At 47.8% G+C, this 18,151-nt stretch overlaps 1 protein-coding gene across 5 annotated transcripts in view; it reads left to right on the top strand.

Moving 5' to 3' along the window:
• Window positions 1-18,151, top strand: part of PLEKHA7 (pleckstrin homology domain containing A7) — a 209,295-nt gene that overhangs the window by 154,571 nt on the left and 36,573 nt on the right. For all 5 annotated transcript variants that reach the window (XM_060159596.1, XM_060159597.1, XM_060159599.1 and 2 more), the window contains 3 exons: window positions 6,009-6,479; window positions 15,134-15,656; window positions 16,411-16,497. In XM_060159596.1, coding sequence (XP_060015579.1) covers window positions 6,009-6,479; window positions 15,134-15,656; window positions 16,411-16,497 — 1,081 coding nt within the window. The remainder of the gene's footprint in view (window positions 1-6,008; window positions 6,480-15,133; window positions 15,657-16,410; window positions 16,498-18,151) is intronic.

The raw sequence follows: 18,151 nt of genomic DNA on the forward strand, positions 1-18,151 counted from the left end.
ATTCTCCGGGCAGGAATGAGCAAAGTGAGGAGACCTGGCAGCCATTATATATCTTTCCTTTCTTCTTCGTCTGGTTTGTCAGGTCCTTAAAACTCCACAGGGGACTTTGCCAATAGCCACTCTGCTGAGGCAAGTGGTGGCCTCAGGTGGGAGTCTGGTGTTTCATTTATCCTTCAGTCTCACTCTTCTCTGGGGGAGGACAGGCCCTCTTCTTGTTTATTTAGAGCAGAGCGTGAAAGGCAGCAAGTTATCTTCCCCCATCCCAGGGGAACTGCCCTATTTAACTCTGGGGAAAAGTAGAACCCGATTCCTGTCTCCATTTCTCTCCAGCCATTTCCTTCCTCAAATCTAGGAACTAATTCAACTGAGCAAGCCTGCCTTCATGCTTCCTAGAGACTTTGGGCCCATCCTCTTCAGCCTTTTATACAAGTCTATGGACTGTGCTCAGGGTGGGTTCTAGCTTTTGAGCCCACTGCCCTCCTGAGCCTTGGGGTCAGTGCTCAGGAACTTCTGCCCTTGACCTGGCTCAGACCAAACTCTCCAAGGATTATCAGTGGCCTGACCCTGGTTCTTGGGCTATTAGTTTGGTCATTTAGGTATGGTGAGTAGGGAGGGATCCTCCAGTGGGATTGCAACAGGAAGGCTGTGTCTGCCAACAGGACCAAGGTCCAGCCAAGCTCCTACAAGCTGTCGTTCCTTTTCTCACCCAAGTCTTTGAATGAGATTTCAGTGGGTGTGTGTGTGTAACATTAAGATAGAAGTAAATATTGTTCCTTATTTCCTGGTGAGACAAAGTGTTTGGAGGCAGAATAAAATAATAGTCAGTGTACAACTGCTTGGTATGATCTGTTTACTTCCAAGTTCTTGTGAAGGACAGGAATAAGATAGAAGTATCCTCAGTCTGAGATAGGTGCTCTTCCCACTCGCAGGGGAAAACAAGGATTTTCTCTAAGCAGACATAAAGCATTGCTGTGATGTGCTGAAAATGGGGTGGCCCAGTCCCTGCTAATGATGGGCTCAGCCCCTTGCATCAGTTAGGGATTGCGTTTGGTTGCCAGTAATAGAACAACCCAACTTAGGGTGGCGTAATCAAATTGAGTTTTAGTTTTCTCACTAGCAGGGATCTAGAGTCAGTTAATTTGGGCTAATGTAGTAGGGACCCAGGCTCTTTCTCACTTTCTACCCAGATTTTGGCAGGTGGCTTTCATCCTCATTTTTGTCACCTTGCAATCCAGCATAGAGTCTAAATTCCAGGCAGGAAGAAGGGAAGGGTTAGCTAAGAGAGCTAAGCATTCCTTCTTTTAAAGGCTTTCCTGGAAACCCATCCAGCAATTTCTGTGCACATCTTATTGGCCAGATTTATGTTACACCGTCAGCTCCAAGGGAGGTTAGGAAATGTAAGTTTTTTGTTGGGTACATTGCCACTTTGAAAAAACTGGGGCAAGGAAGAAGGAGGGAATAGATATTTGAAGCCAGTACATTTGTATTTGAGGACACGCTATGTGCCAGCCCCGGTGCTGTGCTCTTTCTGTGCATTGTCTCCTTTAATCCTCAAAACGACCCAAGGAGGCGGGGGTTGTCCCCATTTTGTAGATGAGGAACCTCAGACCAGAGAGGTTAGGGACTTGCCCAAGGGCACCCAGCTTCTATGGGCTGGAGCCAGCTCTTGAATCCAGGTCTGACTGGCTCTAATCCTATGCACTCTGGGTTTGTCAAGCTTGAGAAGTGACACATGTGGCCAAAATGGTCACCAAATGTCAGGAATTCCCTGTGTTTTTGAAGAGTCACTGATTCCAGGTGCTCACAACGATAGTAATGACCTGCACAAGAAAGGCTTGTGTCATCTTAGCTGAACATATGTGCCCTGCACGGCCAACTTCTCTGAATGACACCGTCACTGAAAGCCAAGGAATACTTCATTCTTTCCCACCACTGTGCTAAATTGAGCATTGCAAATCTATTGTGATAGATCTCCTGATTTGAGAAGTCATGTGTTACACTGGTGGGAATGCAAGGAGACAGGGAGAAGACCAAAAAACACTTTTGCCTAAAATCCCGTAACTTACTAAGTTAAATGTTTGTCAGGTAAGGTGGGGGGGTCGGGAACATTCCCTTCACCTTTCTTCCGTGCAGCCAGAGCCTGAACGTTTTGGACACAAAGGCATCTTATCTGAGGTGAGTCCCAGCAGCTGTGGAAATAGAAGCTGTTCATAAGCCCGAGTATTAGGGCCTAGAAAGCTGCCAGGTAGCAAGCAGACAGCCATTCTTTTAGCCATCCTCTAAAGGTTTGTTTTGCAGTAAATGCTGGTGTCAATCTGAGAAAAGGGTTTATCTTTCTCAATCAACTTTATATTCAGGACGTGTTGGCATGTGTCGGAGTATATACACTCATATGTACACACACAGTAGGGGCTAATATTTGTAGTTATAAGTTAATTCCAAGGTTAGAAAAGACTGGCAAACTCCATGATTTGGGGTCAGCTTCTGAGAACAGTATTAAATGTGGTTACCATGATTAAATCAGACTTTAGGATCGTCTGGGTTTGATAGCAGAGGCTATTTTCTCTACTACTTTCTTATATCCCCTAGTGCCTGTACCAGTGGGGATATATAGGTTCTCAATAAATACATGGAAGTTGATTGGTAAAAGAAGAAAAATGCCCGTTACAGTTGGTTCGGCTAAGACACAGTACCCACAACCCCCGGGTTCTGAAGTTGAGGACATTCTCTTATTTTATTTTATTTTAAAATTTATTTTATTGAAGTATAGTTGGTTTACAATGTTGTGTTAATTTCTGCTGTACAGCAAAGTGACTCAGTTATATATACATTCATTTTCATATTCTTTTCCATTCTGGTTTATCACAGGATATTGAATATAGTTCCCTGTGCTATACAGTAGGACCTTGTTGCTTATCCATTCTATATATAATAGTTTGCATCTGCTAATCCTAAACTCCCAATCCATCCCCACACCTCCCCACCCCCTGCAACCATAAGTCTGTTCTCTATATCTGTGGGTCTGTTTCATAGATAAGTTCATTTGTGTCATATTTTAGATTCTACATATCAGTGATATTATATGGTAGTTGTCTTTCTCTTTCTGAATTACTTCACTTAGTATGCTAATCTCCAGGTCCATCCATGTTGCTGCAAATGACATTATTTCATTCTTTTTAATGGCTAAGTAACATTTCATTGTATATATGTACCACATCTTCTTTATCCATTCATCTGTCGATTGAAGAAACCCTCTTTCCCTTCAATTCTAATGTCATCCATTTAGGTGCATATTCGTTTTACTACATGGCTTTTACGACAAGGCTCTGTTTATCTTCGTGGTGGGAATAACAAGGAGGTACAGTTACTTCGGTCTCACAATTGGAGTAAGCAGGTTATAAAGCTTCAGCATCTTGGCTGGGGTGTGACCCAGAGGGCAGCCAGAGCTTTAATCTTCTAGACAGCAGCCTAAGCACACCACTAAGGGGTGGTTTCCTGAATTTGAGAAACAGTAGAGAAGATAAAGGCCAACTTAGATGACTTGAAGGCTGGGGTTACACTGATGTGGTGTTGGGAGGGAGGATTAAAGGAAGAAAAGAAAGACAAAGTTAAAACCTATAATGTGTACATTGTGGAACAGAGTTGTCCCTTTAAAAACTTATGGTAAGAATTGCTTTTTCTTAAAGTGCAGGTCCCTGAATATTTCCCATATGTTCCTACTACTTGAGCTTATAGACTCACTGGACTTTAGGAATGGAAGGGTCCTTGGAGATCACCATCTAAGTATGTCATTATAAAATGATGTAATAGGACTCCTTCTGCTATAAGTAATAGAGACCAAACTCAGACTAGCTTAAGTGAGAAACAGAATATATTGATGCACAACCAAAAAGTCCAAGGATATATCTGATTTAGGTATGGCTAAATCTAGGAGTTCAGGCCAAGTCTTTAAGATCCTATTTCTCTCCGTCTGCTTTTCTTGGTGTTGGTTTCACTCTCAAGTACCTGCTTCCCATGTAGTCGTAGCAGCTCAAGACCAGCTCCAACCAGAGTCCTAGAGCTAACTCTGATTGGCCTGGATTGGGTGATGTGTCAGCCTCTGAGCCAGTCACTGAGACTTTGGAGCCTCAGCTCCACAGGGACTTGTAGAGTCAGCAGCACCTTTTAAACCACAAGGACTGAGCGTGGGGAGGGTGATCCCCAAATGAAAATTGAAACACTGTTAGAAGAAGGGGTGGGAGATGGGGGGGAAGATGTCCCCTAGTGATGGATAGAAGGAGGTCCAAACAAGCTTCCCCCCTCCACAAAGCTTTGGGTTTTTATGGAGAAGTCACGAGTACATGGACATGAGATATGAGACTGCTTTTCTCAGTTTCCATGCCTAAGTTAAGGCCAACAGTTCAGCCTGCACACACTAAGAAGCAGACCTGTGTTAGGGTTTGGATTTTCACTTTACACTGACGTTTTAACCAGCTCCCTGACTGGATTGATCTGCCCTGAATCAGTGCTGATTATTGGTAGCTGAGGTTCTGAGATATGTTGCAGGGACGCCTGAGGTCTGGCCACCAAGATGTAAATGCAGCAGCATTTCCAGTGTTCGTTCTCCTGCTGAAATGGAGAACCCTCAGGCTTGGCCATTTCAAGGAGTGAGGGATGTCGAGACCAGGACCTTTTTACCAAGGAGCACAAGTCGACCAGCTGCCCATTCAAGGTTCCCTGGTAATTTTTCTGGTCCTTCTGAGCTAGGCTGGAGTGGGTTCCCCTGCCTCCTCAGTCTAAACTCTGCTAAGCTTATGGAGCTGCTGCTGCTGTCTCTCTGGTATCAAGTAATGAGGAGGCAGACATAACTAGGGCCCAAGGAGGTGGGGAGAAAGGCAGCTTCCAGTGCGAGATGGGCCATGAAAGAAACCTGCCCTTCTCTATGCCCCAGAAGCTCTTTAGCCTCGGTTCACGTCCTCCCCTGTCACCCCCACCCCATTCTCCTTTGCAGTTTCCAGGTCTGCATATGTGCAAATCATGGACATGCATTTGGAGAGGCAGTAGAGAGCTAGAGAGCAGTGGCTATAGCACATGGGCTCTGCAGTCTGCCTGGGATTAAGCCCTGGTGTCTCTCTTTCCCAGCAGTATGGTCTTGGGCAAGTCATTTATCTTCTCTGTGCCTCCGTTTCCTTATCTCTGAAATCTGACTAATAATACTTCCGAGAATTGCGGTCAGGTCAGTGTTCTTGCATTCCTGTTTGAGCAGTTCCCCGACAAGATACATAAGTAGTCATATAAAGAGATTGCTGTGCCAGTTCTCTACCCACCATCTTGGAAGAATGTTAATTATGCTGCTAATTGTACTTTGGGCTGTGCTGGATGCCAGTGGGAGAGACCCTGGGCTCAGGAGCCTTCTAGCCAAGCTGACCTGCCCCAGACAGACAGGTGGACAAACAGCAAAAGGGAAAGGCATGAGAATACCACATGTACCGTTTATTTGTTCACTGGTATTTATAGAGCTCCTATTCTGTACCGTTATTTCATGGAAGTTCTGGGCATACGATGAATGGCCAGTTGGGCCTCTGGCCTGAAGGAGCTCATAGTCTACTTGGGCGCTAGATGAGTAAACATGCAGTTATGGTCCAGTGTGATTAGTGTGATAGTGGGGTCAGCTGAGATCCTGATCTAGACTGTGTGTGTGTGTGTGTGTGTGTGTGTGTGTGTGTGTGTGTGTGTGTGTGTGTGTGTGTGTGTGTGTGTGTGTGTGTGTGTGTGTGTGTGTGTGTGTGTGTGTGTGTGTGTGTGTGTGTGTGTTGGTGGCTTCCTGGAGGAGGTGACATTTAAGCCAGATCCCAGAGGAGTAGAAGTTAGGCCAGCAGAGTAAGGGGATAGGTATGAAAGGAGCTCCAGGCAGAGGGAAGAGCCCATGCAAAGGCCTGGAGGTAATTGGAGTGTAAAGTGTATCCTTTGGGGAGTCTCGGCTGGGGGTTCCAGTCTGGATGGGGCTGAACGTGCTGCTGTCATTGCAGGGACATGGAGAAGGTGGAGCGGCAGGCGGTCCCCCAGGCCAACCACACAGAGTCCTGTCGAGAATGTGGCCGCGTGGGACCCGGACATGCAAGGGATTGTTCTCATCGCAAACGCGAGGATTCCTTTGGATTCGAGAGGCGGGAGCAGGAGGAAGACCGGTACCGCTCCCAGAGGGACCCACTGGAGGGCAAGCGGGACAGGAGCAAGGCCAGGTCCCCATACTCACCCACCGAAGAGGATGCCTTGTTCGTGGATTTACCCTGTGGCCCAAGAGGCCAGCAGGCTCAGCCCCAAAGGGCAGAGAGGAACGGTGTGCTGCCTGGCACATCTGGCCCAGGAGAGCAGAACGGGACTGGCGGGTACCAGCGGGTCTTTCCTTCCAGGACCAACGCTGAGAAGCACAGCCAGAGGAAGAGCAGCCTGGCGCACGTGGAGCAGTGGGCAAAGACCCAGAAGGCGGACGGCAGGAGGTCAGTAGTGGACTCAGGATCGCTGCTGCTAATGAGCATAAAAATGTCATAAGAGTAGCTATCACTTACCCAGCACACGCTGGTACATGCTGGCCTTGAACCTCTGTTATCTCCATAAATCCCTGCAACAGCCTTGCAAGGAGGGGTGATAGCCTCAATTTATAAACAAAGAAATTGGGGCTTGGAGAAGTATGGGAACCTGCCCAGGGCACACAGATAAGCGGCAAAGGCAGAGTTTAGACTCAGTCCGTGAGCCTCCCAAGTGCACACGAGATTATATCGGGGTAGGGGTTTCCCATTCCCCAGGGAGCATGCCTTGAGACTGTCGGCATGTAGACAGTAACTGATCTTCTCCTCTTACTTAGCTACTTCTCTGCATCCGGGAAATATTTGTAGCAGCTAGAGTAAATACAGATCCGTTTTTAATTCCAGGCACGTAGAGAAGTGCTCAGGCACTGTTGACATTAAGCTTTATTATACCCGTTCCTTCAAGAAGTGGTTTTAATTATTTAGAGGGAATGCATCTCTTGCTATTTGCAAAGCACTATCTGTATTTTATTATGATTTTAGATTAATTAGGACACATTTATGAATGTGAAGAATTCAGGGTCACTCAGCTTCCACATTGTCCTTAGAAGCCACTGTGTGTTGTCTTCACTTTGAAGACAGCAAATCCCCCTCGCCATCCTCAGGCTTCTAGTTAGTTTTTTATTTTTGCGGTACGCGGGCCTCTCACTGCCGTAGTCTCTCCCGTTGCGGAGCACAGGCTCCGGACGCGCAGGCTCAGCGGCCACGGCCCACGGGCCCAGCCGCTCCGCAGCATGTGGGATCCTCCCGGACCAGGGCAGGAACCCATGTCCCCCGCATTGGCAGGCGGACTCCCAACCACTGGGCCACCAGGGAAGCCCCATCCTCAGGCTTCTAAAACAAACCCCAGACTGGAGACGAGATAGCAAAGTCGTGGTGCATTCAGAAAACCCGCCAAGGGCTGGAGGGGCCACAGTGAATGCGTCAGAGCTCAGGCCAAGTCTGCCACAGGCCTGATACACATGCTTTAAAGTGCTGCTCTCCATTCTCCCTGTGTGAGGCCCACACTTTCCACTATGGGGTCTGGAGGTGGTGGTGCTCCAAGGGGAATAGGCTAGGCCTCTTTTTAGGTGGGTGGGGCTGTTGTGAATATGTGGGTGTTGTATGCATGTGTGGGTTGTGTAACTTCTTTAATCTGGTCCAGGTGGGCTATTGTGAGGTTAGATGGTGGAGAACTCACTGGGAGTTAATGGAAACTCCCTAAGCAGTTGGTAGACATTGTTGTGGGTCAGACTAGGAGAAGGAAGGCCCTTTGTGTTGTAGCTAAGATACCTTCCCATTCCCTCCCGGGACAGACCAGGTGTCAGTTCTGTTTGATCAGATTTTGTGTTTTATTGAAAATAGCTACTGCCCAAGGACACAGAGGAGGGAAGCTGCTATTCTTGGTGCTGGGCTAGGTAGACCTCCTAGGAGGTAGTTCTAAGTGACCTTACTGCTGAGTGAGATTGGAAAGCTGGCAGGGGTTGTATCGTGCAGGTCCTCATAGTCCAAGGTAAGGAATTTGGATTTTATTTGAAAAAGCAATAAGGAGAGCCACTGGAAGGTTTTAAACAGGTAAATGATGTGATCTGATTCACAAAGAAGATAAGAGCCTAGGGAAGAGGCTGTTGCAGTAGTCCAGCATGGTGCCAATGGAAATAGAAAGAAATAGATTTGAGGTACATTTTGGAGGTTGAAACAGAAAAGCTTGTCAATGAATTGGATGTGCAGGATGAGAGAAAGGGAAGAGGAACAAGGATGACCCCCTTAAATTTTGACTTAACAACCGGGTGGTTGCTGAGATGGGGAAGGCTTAGGAAAAAGTTTTGGGGGCAAATCGGGGTTTCCATTTTGGGGACTTTTAAGTTTGAGAAACCTGTTAACACTCCAGGGAGGGAGGTGTTAGGTTAGGCACTTGGATATGGATTGTGGTGTGGAGGTTTGACATTTGGTTGGACATGCTGATTGGGAGCAATCAGTGCGTAAGTGGTATCCCAACTTGGATGTTAGCAACAGAAGGGGGATCCAGTAGAGGAGACAGTGTGTCAGAGAGAAGCTACTCGTGATAAGTTAGCTGTTTCCTTTTATATGTATTGATAGCAACTCTTAGGAACTGAAGTCGGTATGGGGCTGACAAGGGCAGGTAAAAGCAGGAGAAACCAGAAATAGAAACAGATAGAAAGGGCATGGGTTTGGCCCTGATAAGCCTGTATTTCCTACTGAAGAGTCTGGATTTAATCTTGAAGGCCCATGAAAGCCATTGATGGACTTAAAACAGGAGCATGGCATGATAGTGTCTAATATTTAGGAGGGTGGTTTGAAGGGTGTCGGCAGGGAAGAGGCCTCAGAGATTTTTCAGACTAGATAGATATTCCTTACCTCATCTCAGTTCTCACACAGCAGGTCCATGAATATGGTGAAGAAATTTCCCAGGCTATTCTGATGTACCCCAGCCAAAATGAGAACGGCAGGTTTTTTTTTTTTTTTTGCGGTACGTGGGCCTCTCACTGTTGTAGCCTCTCCCGTTGCGGAGCACAGGCTCCGGACGCGCAGGCCCAGCGGCCATGGCTCACGGGCCCAGCTGCTCCGCGGCATGTGGGATCTTCCCGGACCGGGGCACAAACCCGCGTCCCCTGCATTGGCAGGCGGACTCTCAACCACTGCACCACCAGGGAAGCCCAGAATGGCAGTTTTAATTACCCCTTGTTTAAAAAACTTTTTTTTATTAAAGTAATACCTGTATATAGTTTTAAGAATTTAAGTAGTATGACCCTATCCATCCCTATTCCTGATTCCACCACCTTTGAGGCAACCACTTTCAATTCTTTTAGTAGTTTTATCTATTTATCTCTATATTTCCAAATAAGATAACTTATACTGCTGTTTCTTGAGTTTTCAGTTTTAGTTAGCTATCAACATTCTACTCTAGGTGATAAAGATTCAAGTCTCTTATTCCCCCCTCTACCTTTCGTTTCCAAAGACACACTTACCCTTATCCCAGCTTCATAATATAGTTATAGCATAATTTTTGTTTAGATCACTAGTCAGTTTTTACATTATTATATAATGTGAAGTATAAATATTCACAGCTGGGCCGTGTAGTATACAATAATTAAATTTCATTTGTGGTACAGTTTTTTATTTTCTGGTATTGATAATTTTCATGCTTATAGCTTGCTTAGTTTTCTCTGTACCCATTACTAATTCATCACCAAATTCAAAGCTAAATGTGTAAATCTCTCTTTGCTCAGTACCCTCAAATAATCAGTAATCTACTTACAAGGTAAAAAATCCAAATAAGACCAATGGGTAAATACTGAAAAATAAGTGTCCTTCTATTTTATTTCAGAAACCTAGATCTACTCCCCAAAGACCAACCACTATATTAAAAACAAAACAAAACAAAAATCCATGTTCTTCACCTTGCTTTGTTCCACTTAATATATCAATAAATATATCGATAGATATTTTAAGATATCGTGGCTATCTATATCAGCACATATAGACATATTATTAATTTGAAATGGTGCAGAGTATTGCATCGTATGCTTCTACAGTGATCTTTATACCATTTCCCTATTGAGGGATAATTAGGTTGGTTATAAACATTTGCTATTCCAAACTATGCTGCAGTGAATATCCGTGCTTAATTGTCTTCGCAAACAAGTGCAGGTATACTTGAAGAACAAATTACTTGAAGTGGAATAACTAGGTCGAAGGATATATGTGATTTTAGTTTTGATTGATATTACAAAATTGACCTTCAACAATGCTGTTTGAGTTTATACCCCACCAAAAGTGTCCCTGTTTCCCCACCCCACATCATCTCTGAAAACTACTGTTTTAGGTTAACTGCTTGCTCTGGTGACCATAGAGAAGAAGATGGTTAAATGGAGAAGAGTCTGGAAAGAACATGACCAAGTATGAGGTGGTCATATTTGGGGTAGGAGGCGAAGAAGACCTAAACAAAAGCGGTAAAGATGGTGAGGATTGTGAGGAGGGGTAGGATGGGATACATAGACGTTGAGATTGGGTAGGTATAGGGCTTGGGAAACTGATTCATCCACGGCTGGAAGGTGAGGAGGGCCACAGGTGGAGTTGAGGTTAACATTCAAGTTTGACTTGGTTAATAGGTGCATGTGGCGCTGTGCACAAGATGTGAGCATGGGAGAAAGAAATGAGCTTGAAGGGGAATGTGGTACCTGTGGAGTGGCCAGGTGGAGATAAGCCGTAGGTTATAGCGAATGTGGGTTCAGCTTAGGGAGAGATTTGGAAGTCATTGCCCTGGAGGTGGAAACTGATGCCCTGGCAGTAGTCAAGATCACTGAGGGTTGAATGCTTAGAGCAGTGGTTCTTAATCGTGGCCGCACAATTTGGTCATTTGAGGCCCTGCTCAAGAGATTTTGCCTTATTTGGTCTGGGGCAAGGTGAGGGCATCAGTCTGTTTTAAAAGCTCTCCAGGTGATACCAGTATATGAGAGAGGTTTGACATTTACTGAGGCCTGGGTCCCATGCTGGAAAATCTGATTCTGATGATCCGAATTTCAGCCTGGACATCAGGAGTTTTCAAACCCCCCACCCCCACCCCTGGTGATTCTAGCATGTAATCAGGTTGAGAATAACTAGCTTAGAACAATAGCAGAGGGCCAAAGGCAGAACCCTGAGGATCTCCAGTCCAAGGGGGTGGGCAAAAGCAGAGTCTGCATAAAGAAGCCTAGCGGAAGATGGAGGAGGAAAACCGGAGTGTGGTGAGGGACGTTTCATTTGGAAGGAGTCCAGTGGGCAGCATGAGACTGCTCCCTGGATGTGGTGCCTTCTAAGGAGGCTGGGTACCACGGAAGGAGAATCTGGAATGTCAGGGTCTCTCTGCTGGTCTCATGCTCAGTAGCAGAGGCCTTTGGTTCCACTGAGCTTCTTGATGGGCTTAGATGAGTAGACCTTCTTAATAGAACTAGAATTTTGAAGTTAAGTCAGGAGGCAGACTAATGCGAGGGGAAGGCCAAAGGGAACCAGAAGGAAGGCATGGCCATTGAGAAACCCTTCTTGGCAGGGGTGCAGAAAGGAGTTTGCAAAGCTGTACTGCTGGTATAAGTTGTAAGTTATAAGTTGTGGTTGTGAAATGTCTCTACATAACTCTGGCAGCCCACAGACCTACGTTATTCTGCTACACATAATGAGGGCTGGGGGCACATGGGGAGCTAAAGGATGAGAAGTCAACTGCAAGGAGATAAGAGGTGGTTGGGGAAGGCGTCGGACTGTCCCTAGGATGTGAGGGGGGAGCTCGAGCCCTTCTTATCTAAGGGGCAGGGAGACATTAGGTCTAAATGAAAACAGTTTGTTGGCCTTGGAGGTCATTGAGCACTCAGTAAGAGGAATCTCAGTCTAATGATAGAAATAGTTCTCAGGGGGCTGAAAAGTAAACGTGAGGGATTGAAGACGACCCTTTGAGAAGAAAGCCGTCAGCCTCTGCGTAAGCAGAGTGCTCAGCATCTGATCGTTCACTTGTAGCTGATTGTTCACTTGTAGCATATTGCATATCAGAGTTATCTTTATTTTTTTCCTTAAAGATGTGTTTGTAATTTCTTACAGTCAAGTAATAAGTAGTTCTGGCTGCTTAATAAAGGAACCTCCTCCTGTTGATAGTACAGAAGAGGGATATCCCTGCTCTGTGTATGATTGAGACTGTGCTAAACTGGAAGGAGGGTTATTTGAACTGTAATATGATCTCATATTCTCGGCTCTAGACCACACAGGGAATTATTTCTAATTGTTCTTTTAGTGCTTGGAGATGTATATTTATATTTCACTTTTTTAAACTCCTTTAGAATGATGGTTTGCAAGGACAGACTGATACACCCTTAGAATCTTACCCCATTCTATGAGGTTGTTTCGAAATTCTAGCCTTCCATTTTTTCCCCGGTGTTTAAAGTAATGCACACTTGTAAAATAAAATGGCAGGGGTGGGTGTTGAGTCAGGGATGCAAACATTACCACGAGGAACAGAGTAAAACGTGGAAGTCCTGCACAACCAATGTGGAAGCTCAGGTGAGGACTGCCTGCTGCATAAGTAATTGGTTTGATTTCACGTTTCGATATGACCATTTTATAGGGGCTATATCAGAATATATAGGTGCCTTTTGGAAAGGGAGCCCCCCATGGCACAGCGGGATTTGAGGGCAGAAGACCTCGAGCCTTCTTTTGGATAAAGCTGGGGTTGGGGGCCAGCAAATGGATCTGCTCTTAGGACAGAGCTGCTCTGCGCGTTCCTGCCTGCTCCAGGGTGACCTTTACCTCGTCTTACAACCCTACCTCCTGTGTCCCTCCCTCCACCATCCGTTGGTTACTGTGGTTTGGCCTCTGGCACCAGGACCCACCATTGCACTGGGGTCTTTGGGGACGTGCTTCGCATCGTTTGCATTTTGCTTCAGAATGAGCAATGGTTAGTAAAGTCATGAACTCCCCGGGGTAAGCCCCCAGCCTGGTTTCTGCCGTTGCCACCACTGCTGTTTGAGGGTTCAGGCACTGCCCCTTCCTCAGAGACACATTCCCCTCGGACTCTGGGAAATCCATAGCAAACCCTGCCACCTGGTGGCAAGGAGACAAGCTGGGCAAGCTGAAGAGATCTTAAAATTACTTCCCGTAATTGCAAAGATAACGATAAAAAGGGAGAAGAAAGCCACCATTTTTTGAATGACAACTACTTTTAATCCTCACAACAATCTATTAAATGGTTCTTAGTAGCCCCATTTTACAGTAAGGAGGGTGATACAATGAGTTAAAAAACAATTAGAACAGCACTTCTCAAACATCAACCACCTGGAGGGCTTGTTAAACCACAGGTGGCTGGGCCCCACCCCCAGGGTTCCTGATTTCAGGTGGGGCCTGATAACCTGCATTTCTGACAAGCTCCCAGGTGGTGCTGATGCTGCTGGACTACACTTCGAGCTTAGAACAAGGTCTGGTGAGCGCCGCTGTATAAAGATTTGTTAGATAAAGTTGATAGGTAAAGGCAGAGTCAGGATTCCAGCCCAGGCCTGACTCCAGAACCTGTCCATTTTACATCCTGCTGCCTCTCAGGTTAGACTTTTAAAGCTTAATGAAACTGTAGTTGGCCCTTGCTGAATTTTTCTTTCAGAAAATAAGATGGCTGGTCGGTAGTAGTTTTCACCATCCTGTCCGGCTTTTGTGTGCTGGAGTATTTGTTGAAGGGCTGGTTATGTGTCAGCACTTTCTCAGACCGCGGACAACACCGCAGAGTGTAAGACACAGTTGCTGCCCAGCAAGGATTTACAGCTTGTCTGGGGAAGAGACAGCTTACGGGTAAGAAAAGGTTACATCAATACAGGACCTTGGAAAAGTTACAGACTGAACAGTAACTAGGTCAGAGCAGGGCAGGAACCCTGAGGGCTGTGGCATTGCAGAAGGCCTCTGTGGAAGAGGCATGGGACAGTGACCTGGAGAATGAGTGAGATTTGGTGATAGGGCAAGGTGAGCCCATACAGGTAGGGGAAGGAGGAACAGTATGATGAGAGTAAGGAGAGAGAAGTGGGAAGGGAGCACCCACTGGTGAAGGTACTGCCTGTGTATCAGGCAAGGAGCCTGTGTTCTCTTCCTGTCTCATGTATTCTTCAGGGCAGCCTTAGGAGGCAGGTAGCTCTGTCCTCATGTTATCGGTAAGGAAGCTGAGGCTCAGAGCAGTCAGGTGAGCTGCCTAAGGTCACACAGCCAGTGGATTCAACCCTAGGTCAGACTTCCTCTGCTTTTTCTACTGCAGAAAGTTGTCCAAGTGTGTAGGAGGCCAGGCAAGATTAGGGTGAGGCCCTCACACCAGGCTCCAGCAAGTGCAGGGATGCACCTGAGAGGGGGGTGCCTCCTTAAATGTTGGACCCTTGACGGCCAACTTGCCCCAATTTGATCCTGGCCCGGGTAGGAGGAGCAGTGAGAAAATAGCAGGAAAGGAAGGTGGGTTGAGGTCAGGTGCTAGAGAGCTGAGAGTATCAGGAGAAGGGGGTTAGATTTTATTTCATAGGCGTTAGGGAGCCATTGATGGTTTTGGAGCACAGGAGTGATTATATCCAAGCAGTTGACTCTGTACAGCATGGAAACTAGTTAGGAAGATCTCAGAGTTGTCTGGGTGGAGGTAGTTAATCAGGATCTGGATTAAAGTAATAGGGAAAGAAAGGAACTGATGCCAGCCACTTCCTTTAAGAACCTCCAGGGCTTGGTGCTGGGGAACATCTTGGTGACCGGGAGAATCATGAGGCATCTCCTAGAGATATGCACACCTGATGGAAAAGCTGACTGATGGCAAGAGAGAGAGGCAGGTTTAATCATGCTGCACTTGAAGTGGGGCAGCCAAGTCGGCCTGGTAGGGGGGTTGACCCTCCAAGGTTGATGGATAAAGTGGTTTAGGAATCCTGTGCAAAGGGAAGAAGTGACTGAAGTCCTGGGTGTCTGCGTTGATTGTTCTTTGGGGTTCATACAGGGCTCTCTCACGTGCCTGGCTTTGTGGCTTTGCCTAGCTGTGTTTCCAGAAGCCCAGCAGACCCCTTGCTGGTCCTCTTACCTGTCCTCTCCTTTCTCCTCAGCCTGCCCTTGGACCAGACCCTTCCTCGCCACGGTCCCAGCCAATCCCTGTCCTTCCCAGAAAACTACCAGACTCTTCCCAGGAGCAGCCGACACCCCTCGGGGGGCTCTTCGCCCCCTCCCCGCAACCTGCCGAGTGACTACAAGTACGCGCAGGACCGAGCCAGCCACCTGAAGATGTCGAGTGAGGAGCGCCGGGCACACCGGGACGGCACGGTGTGGCAGCTCTACGAGTGGCAGCAACGCCAGCAGTTCCGGCACGGCAGCCCCACGGCGCCCATCTGTGCCGGTTCCCCAGAGTTCACCGACCAGGGCCGAAGCAGGAGCATGCTAGAGGTGCCCCGCTCCATCTCTGTGCCTCCATCTCCCTCGGACATCCCTCCCCCGGGACCCCTGAGGGCCTTCCCACCCCGGCGGCCACACACGCCAGCAGAGAGGGTCACTGTGAAGCCACCGGACCGGAGAAGGAGTGTGGACATCTCACTGAGCGGTTCTCCCAGGAAGACATGGGGCCACACCACCAAGGTGAGACTCCGGACGCCCTGCCGGGCTGCTGGGGCCCAGCATTAGGACGTTAGGAGCCTCACATGGTTTGAACACAAACTTGAGCAATGTAGGATAACGATAGGTAACACTTACGTAGTACTGTACTTTAGCGCTGGGTGTAGCGCTAAAGGCTTTAATTCTTACAACACCCCTATGAGGTAGGTGCTATTATTTCAGGTTTCCCCCGCTATCTGAAGGTAGAGTGTACCTATGAAACCTTTAGTAAGCCAAAGTGGCATAAAGCGAAGAAGCAATTACATTTTCTGTGAAAGTGAAAATCCCCTTTGGATTTCGGTTATCAGGTGCTAAAGGTAGGTCTTTTGTAAAATCAAAGTGGCATAAAGCGAACTTCTGTAAAGCAGGGGATACCCGTATGCCCATTTCACACGTGAGAACTTTTAGGCATTAAGGGATGAAGTTACTTGCACACGGTCACACAACTTGAAGTCTGCTTCCTTGCAGCTTGGAAGGCAGGGAAAGATGTCTGTGTTTAACTAGTTCAATTATTTATAATAACCTGACTTAAGTTTTAAATCCGGAGGGGCTCTCACAGTTTGTCATTGTCATAACCTGGTGGGAAAGATGTGTATCCCAATTTGACGGATGAAGCGTCTGAGGCTGAGAGAGGTGCCGTGCCATGTGCTTGGCTGCCCTGGTAGTGAGTGGCAGAGGCTCTGGCCCCCGCCCCCCTCCATGCCCGGCTCTCGGTGTGACCATGTCTCCCCTTCTGCAGAACTCCTCTCATCTGGACCGACGCTCCATGCCCTCCATGGGTTACATGACCCACACTGTCAGTGCTCCCAGTTTACATGGAAAATCGGTAAGCAGCACCTCCTCTCCCCCTCCAGGCGACTGATCTTATCCAGCTTTCAAAGGGCTAATCTCATCAGAGTTCTCCCCTGAGCCAGTCAGATGCAATCCCCATTTTAGAGATGAGGAAACTGAGACTCAGAGGTCGAATGACTTGCTCAGGCCCATCCTGCTGGCATTGGGACCTCCTGAGGTCAGCGGAAGAGCGGGGGGTGGGGGTGGGGGTGGCGGGGGAAGTGGAGGAGACTGTGGTGTTTATTCTCTTTTGGGCAGCATTTTGTCTGCAGCATTTTCCAGCCACCTGCCTTTTTCTCCGGTTAGCTCCTCTCCTTTCTTCCTGGTCTTTGCTTTGATTAGTTCACCGTCTTCAAAACTCAAGTCTGGGTGAGGTTGCACTGCTGGTGGCTGTTTCCTGATAAAAACTACTTCCTGCAGCCCCTTTTCTGCCGGTGCCTTTACTTGTCCTAATGACAGAATTAATGCAATAATTACTTAATGGTGTCGCATCAATGCTGTGCCGGCACCGGGGCGAAGAGTAATTACAGCGTCGTGCTCCTGCGGTGCCTCATTTCCTCATGATGTGTCTACACACCTGCAGCTGGAGGAGCTCTCACTGCTTCTCACCCGGTTACGGCGGCACCAGGCCAAGTTGGCCAGGGTGCGAAATTTCGCCATCAGCCAGTTACTGCAGCACGAGCTGACCTTTCCCACCTGCCAGGTCAGCGCCGGTGGGCTCTCTCAGGGCTGGGGGCCGCCCCGGGGACAGGGGAGTGACATGCTGGCCTGTGCTCCCTCGTGCCCGTGCTCTAGTCTGTCCTGCTGTCTGGCTCTCTCCCTTGTTCCTGCCTGTTTGCTACTGGATGCTACTGCCAGACACTGTGCAGCCATCGTGGGGCCCACGCCCCTGTTGCTGGGGAGGAGGCTGCATGTGGTGTGAGGGACCTGAACTGTGGCTTCTCTGCCTGTGAGTAATGACTGCCAGGCTGGTGTGTGGTCACGTCCGAGGGCTGTGCTAACTGTCATCCTTGTTGCCACCTTGGGTCCTCGTTGGGATGCTGAGAGGTGTGTGTCAGCCTGGAGGGAGAAGGCATGGTGCCCTCTCATCTGGATAGTGCCCTGCTGACTGTCAGAGCATCTTCACACCCCTTATCTCAGTGAATTTCACAGTAGCCTGGGAGAGGTTAGGGAGGACAGGTGGGAAAGTGACTTGCCCAGGATTCCTCAGCTAGTGGCCTGCAGGCTGGAGCCAGATTCCAGGTCCTGTCTGGCACAGTGTTCTAAACTGTTTCCAAGACATGAGGGGTTGCAGGCAAGCTCCTCGAGGAGTAGCCAGACAGTCGTTCTCCTGGGCATCCCGAGCATCTTAAAGAAGATGCTGGTCCACACGAGCCTGGTCCCCCGAGCTGCACAGAAGTAGGCAGAGGACAGATGAGGAGGTTGAGGGAATTGTCACTATCCTTACCTGTCCTATTTTAGTGGGACCTGAGAGATACAGGAAATGTATTCGGAAAAATGAATATAAGGGAGCACATGCAAAAATCCTAATTTGTGAATTTGGGTGATTTTTAGTAACATTGCTCTGTCCCTCTTACTGCAGGACTGGGCTGATTGAGGAAGTAGGGATGGGTAAGGAGACAGTTTAGGGACAGAAGTAAGATCTTGCA

The sequence above is a fragment of the Lagenorhynchus albirostris genome, chromosome 9 (assembly GCF_949774975.1).
Source record: "Lagenorhynchus albirostris chromosome 9, mLagAlb1.1, whole genome shotgun sequence".
Taxonomy (NCBI): domain Eukaryota; kingdom Metazoa; phylum Chordata; class Mammalia; order Artiodactyla; family Delphinidae; genus Lagenorhynchus; species Lagenorhynchus albirostris.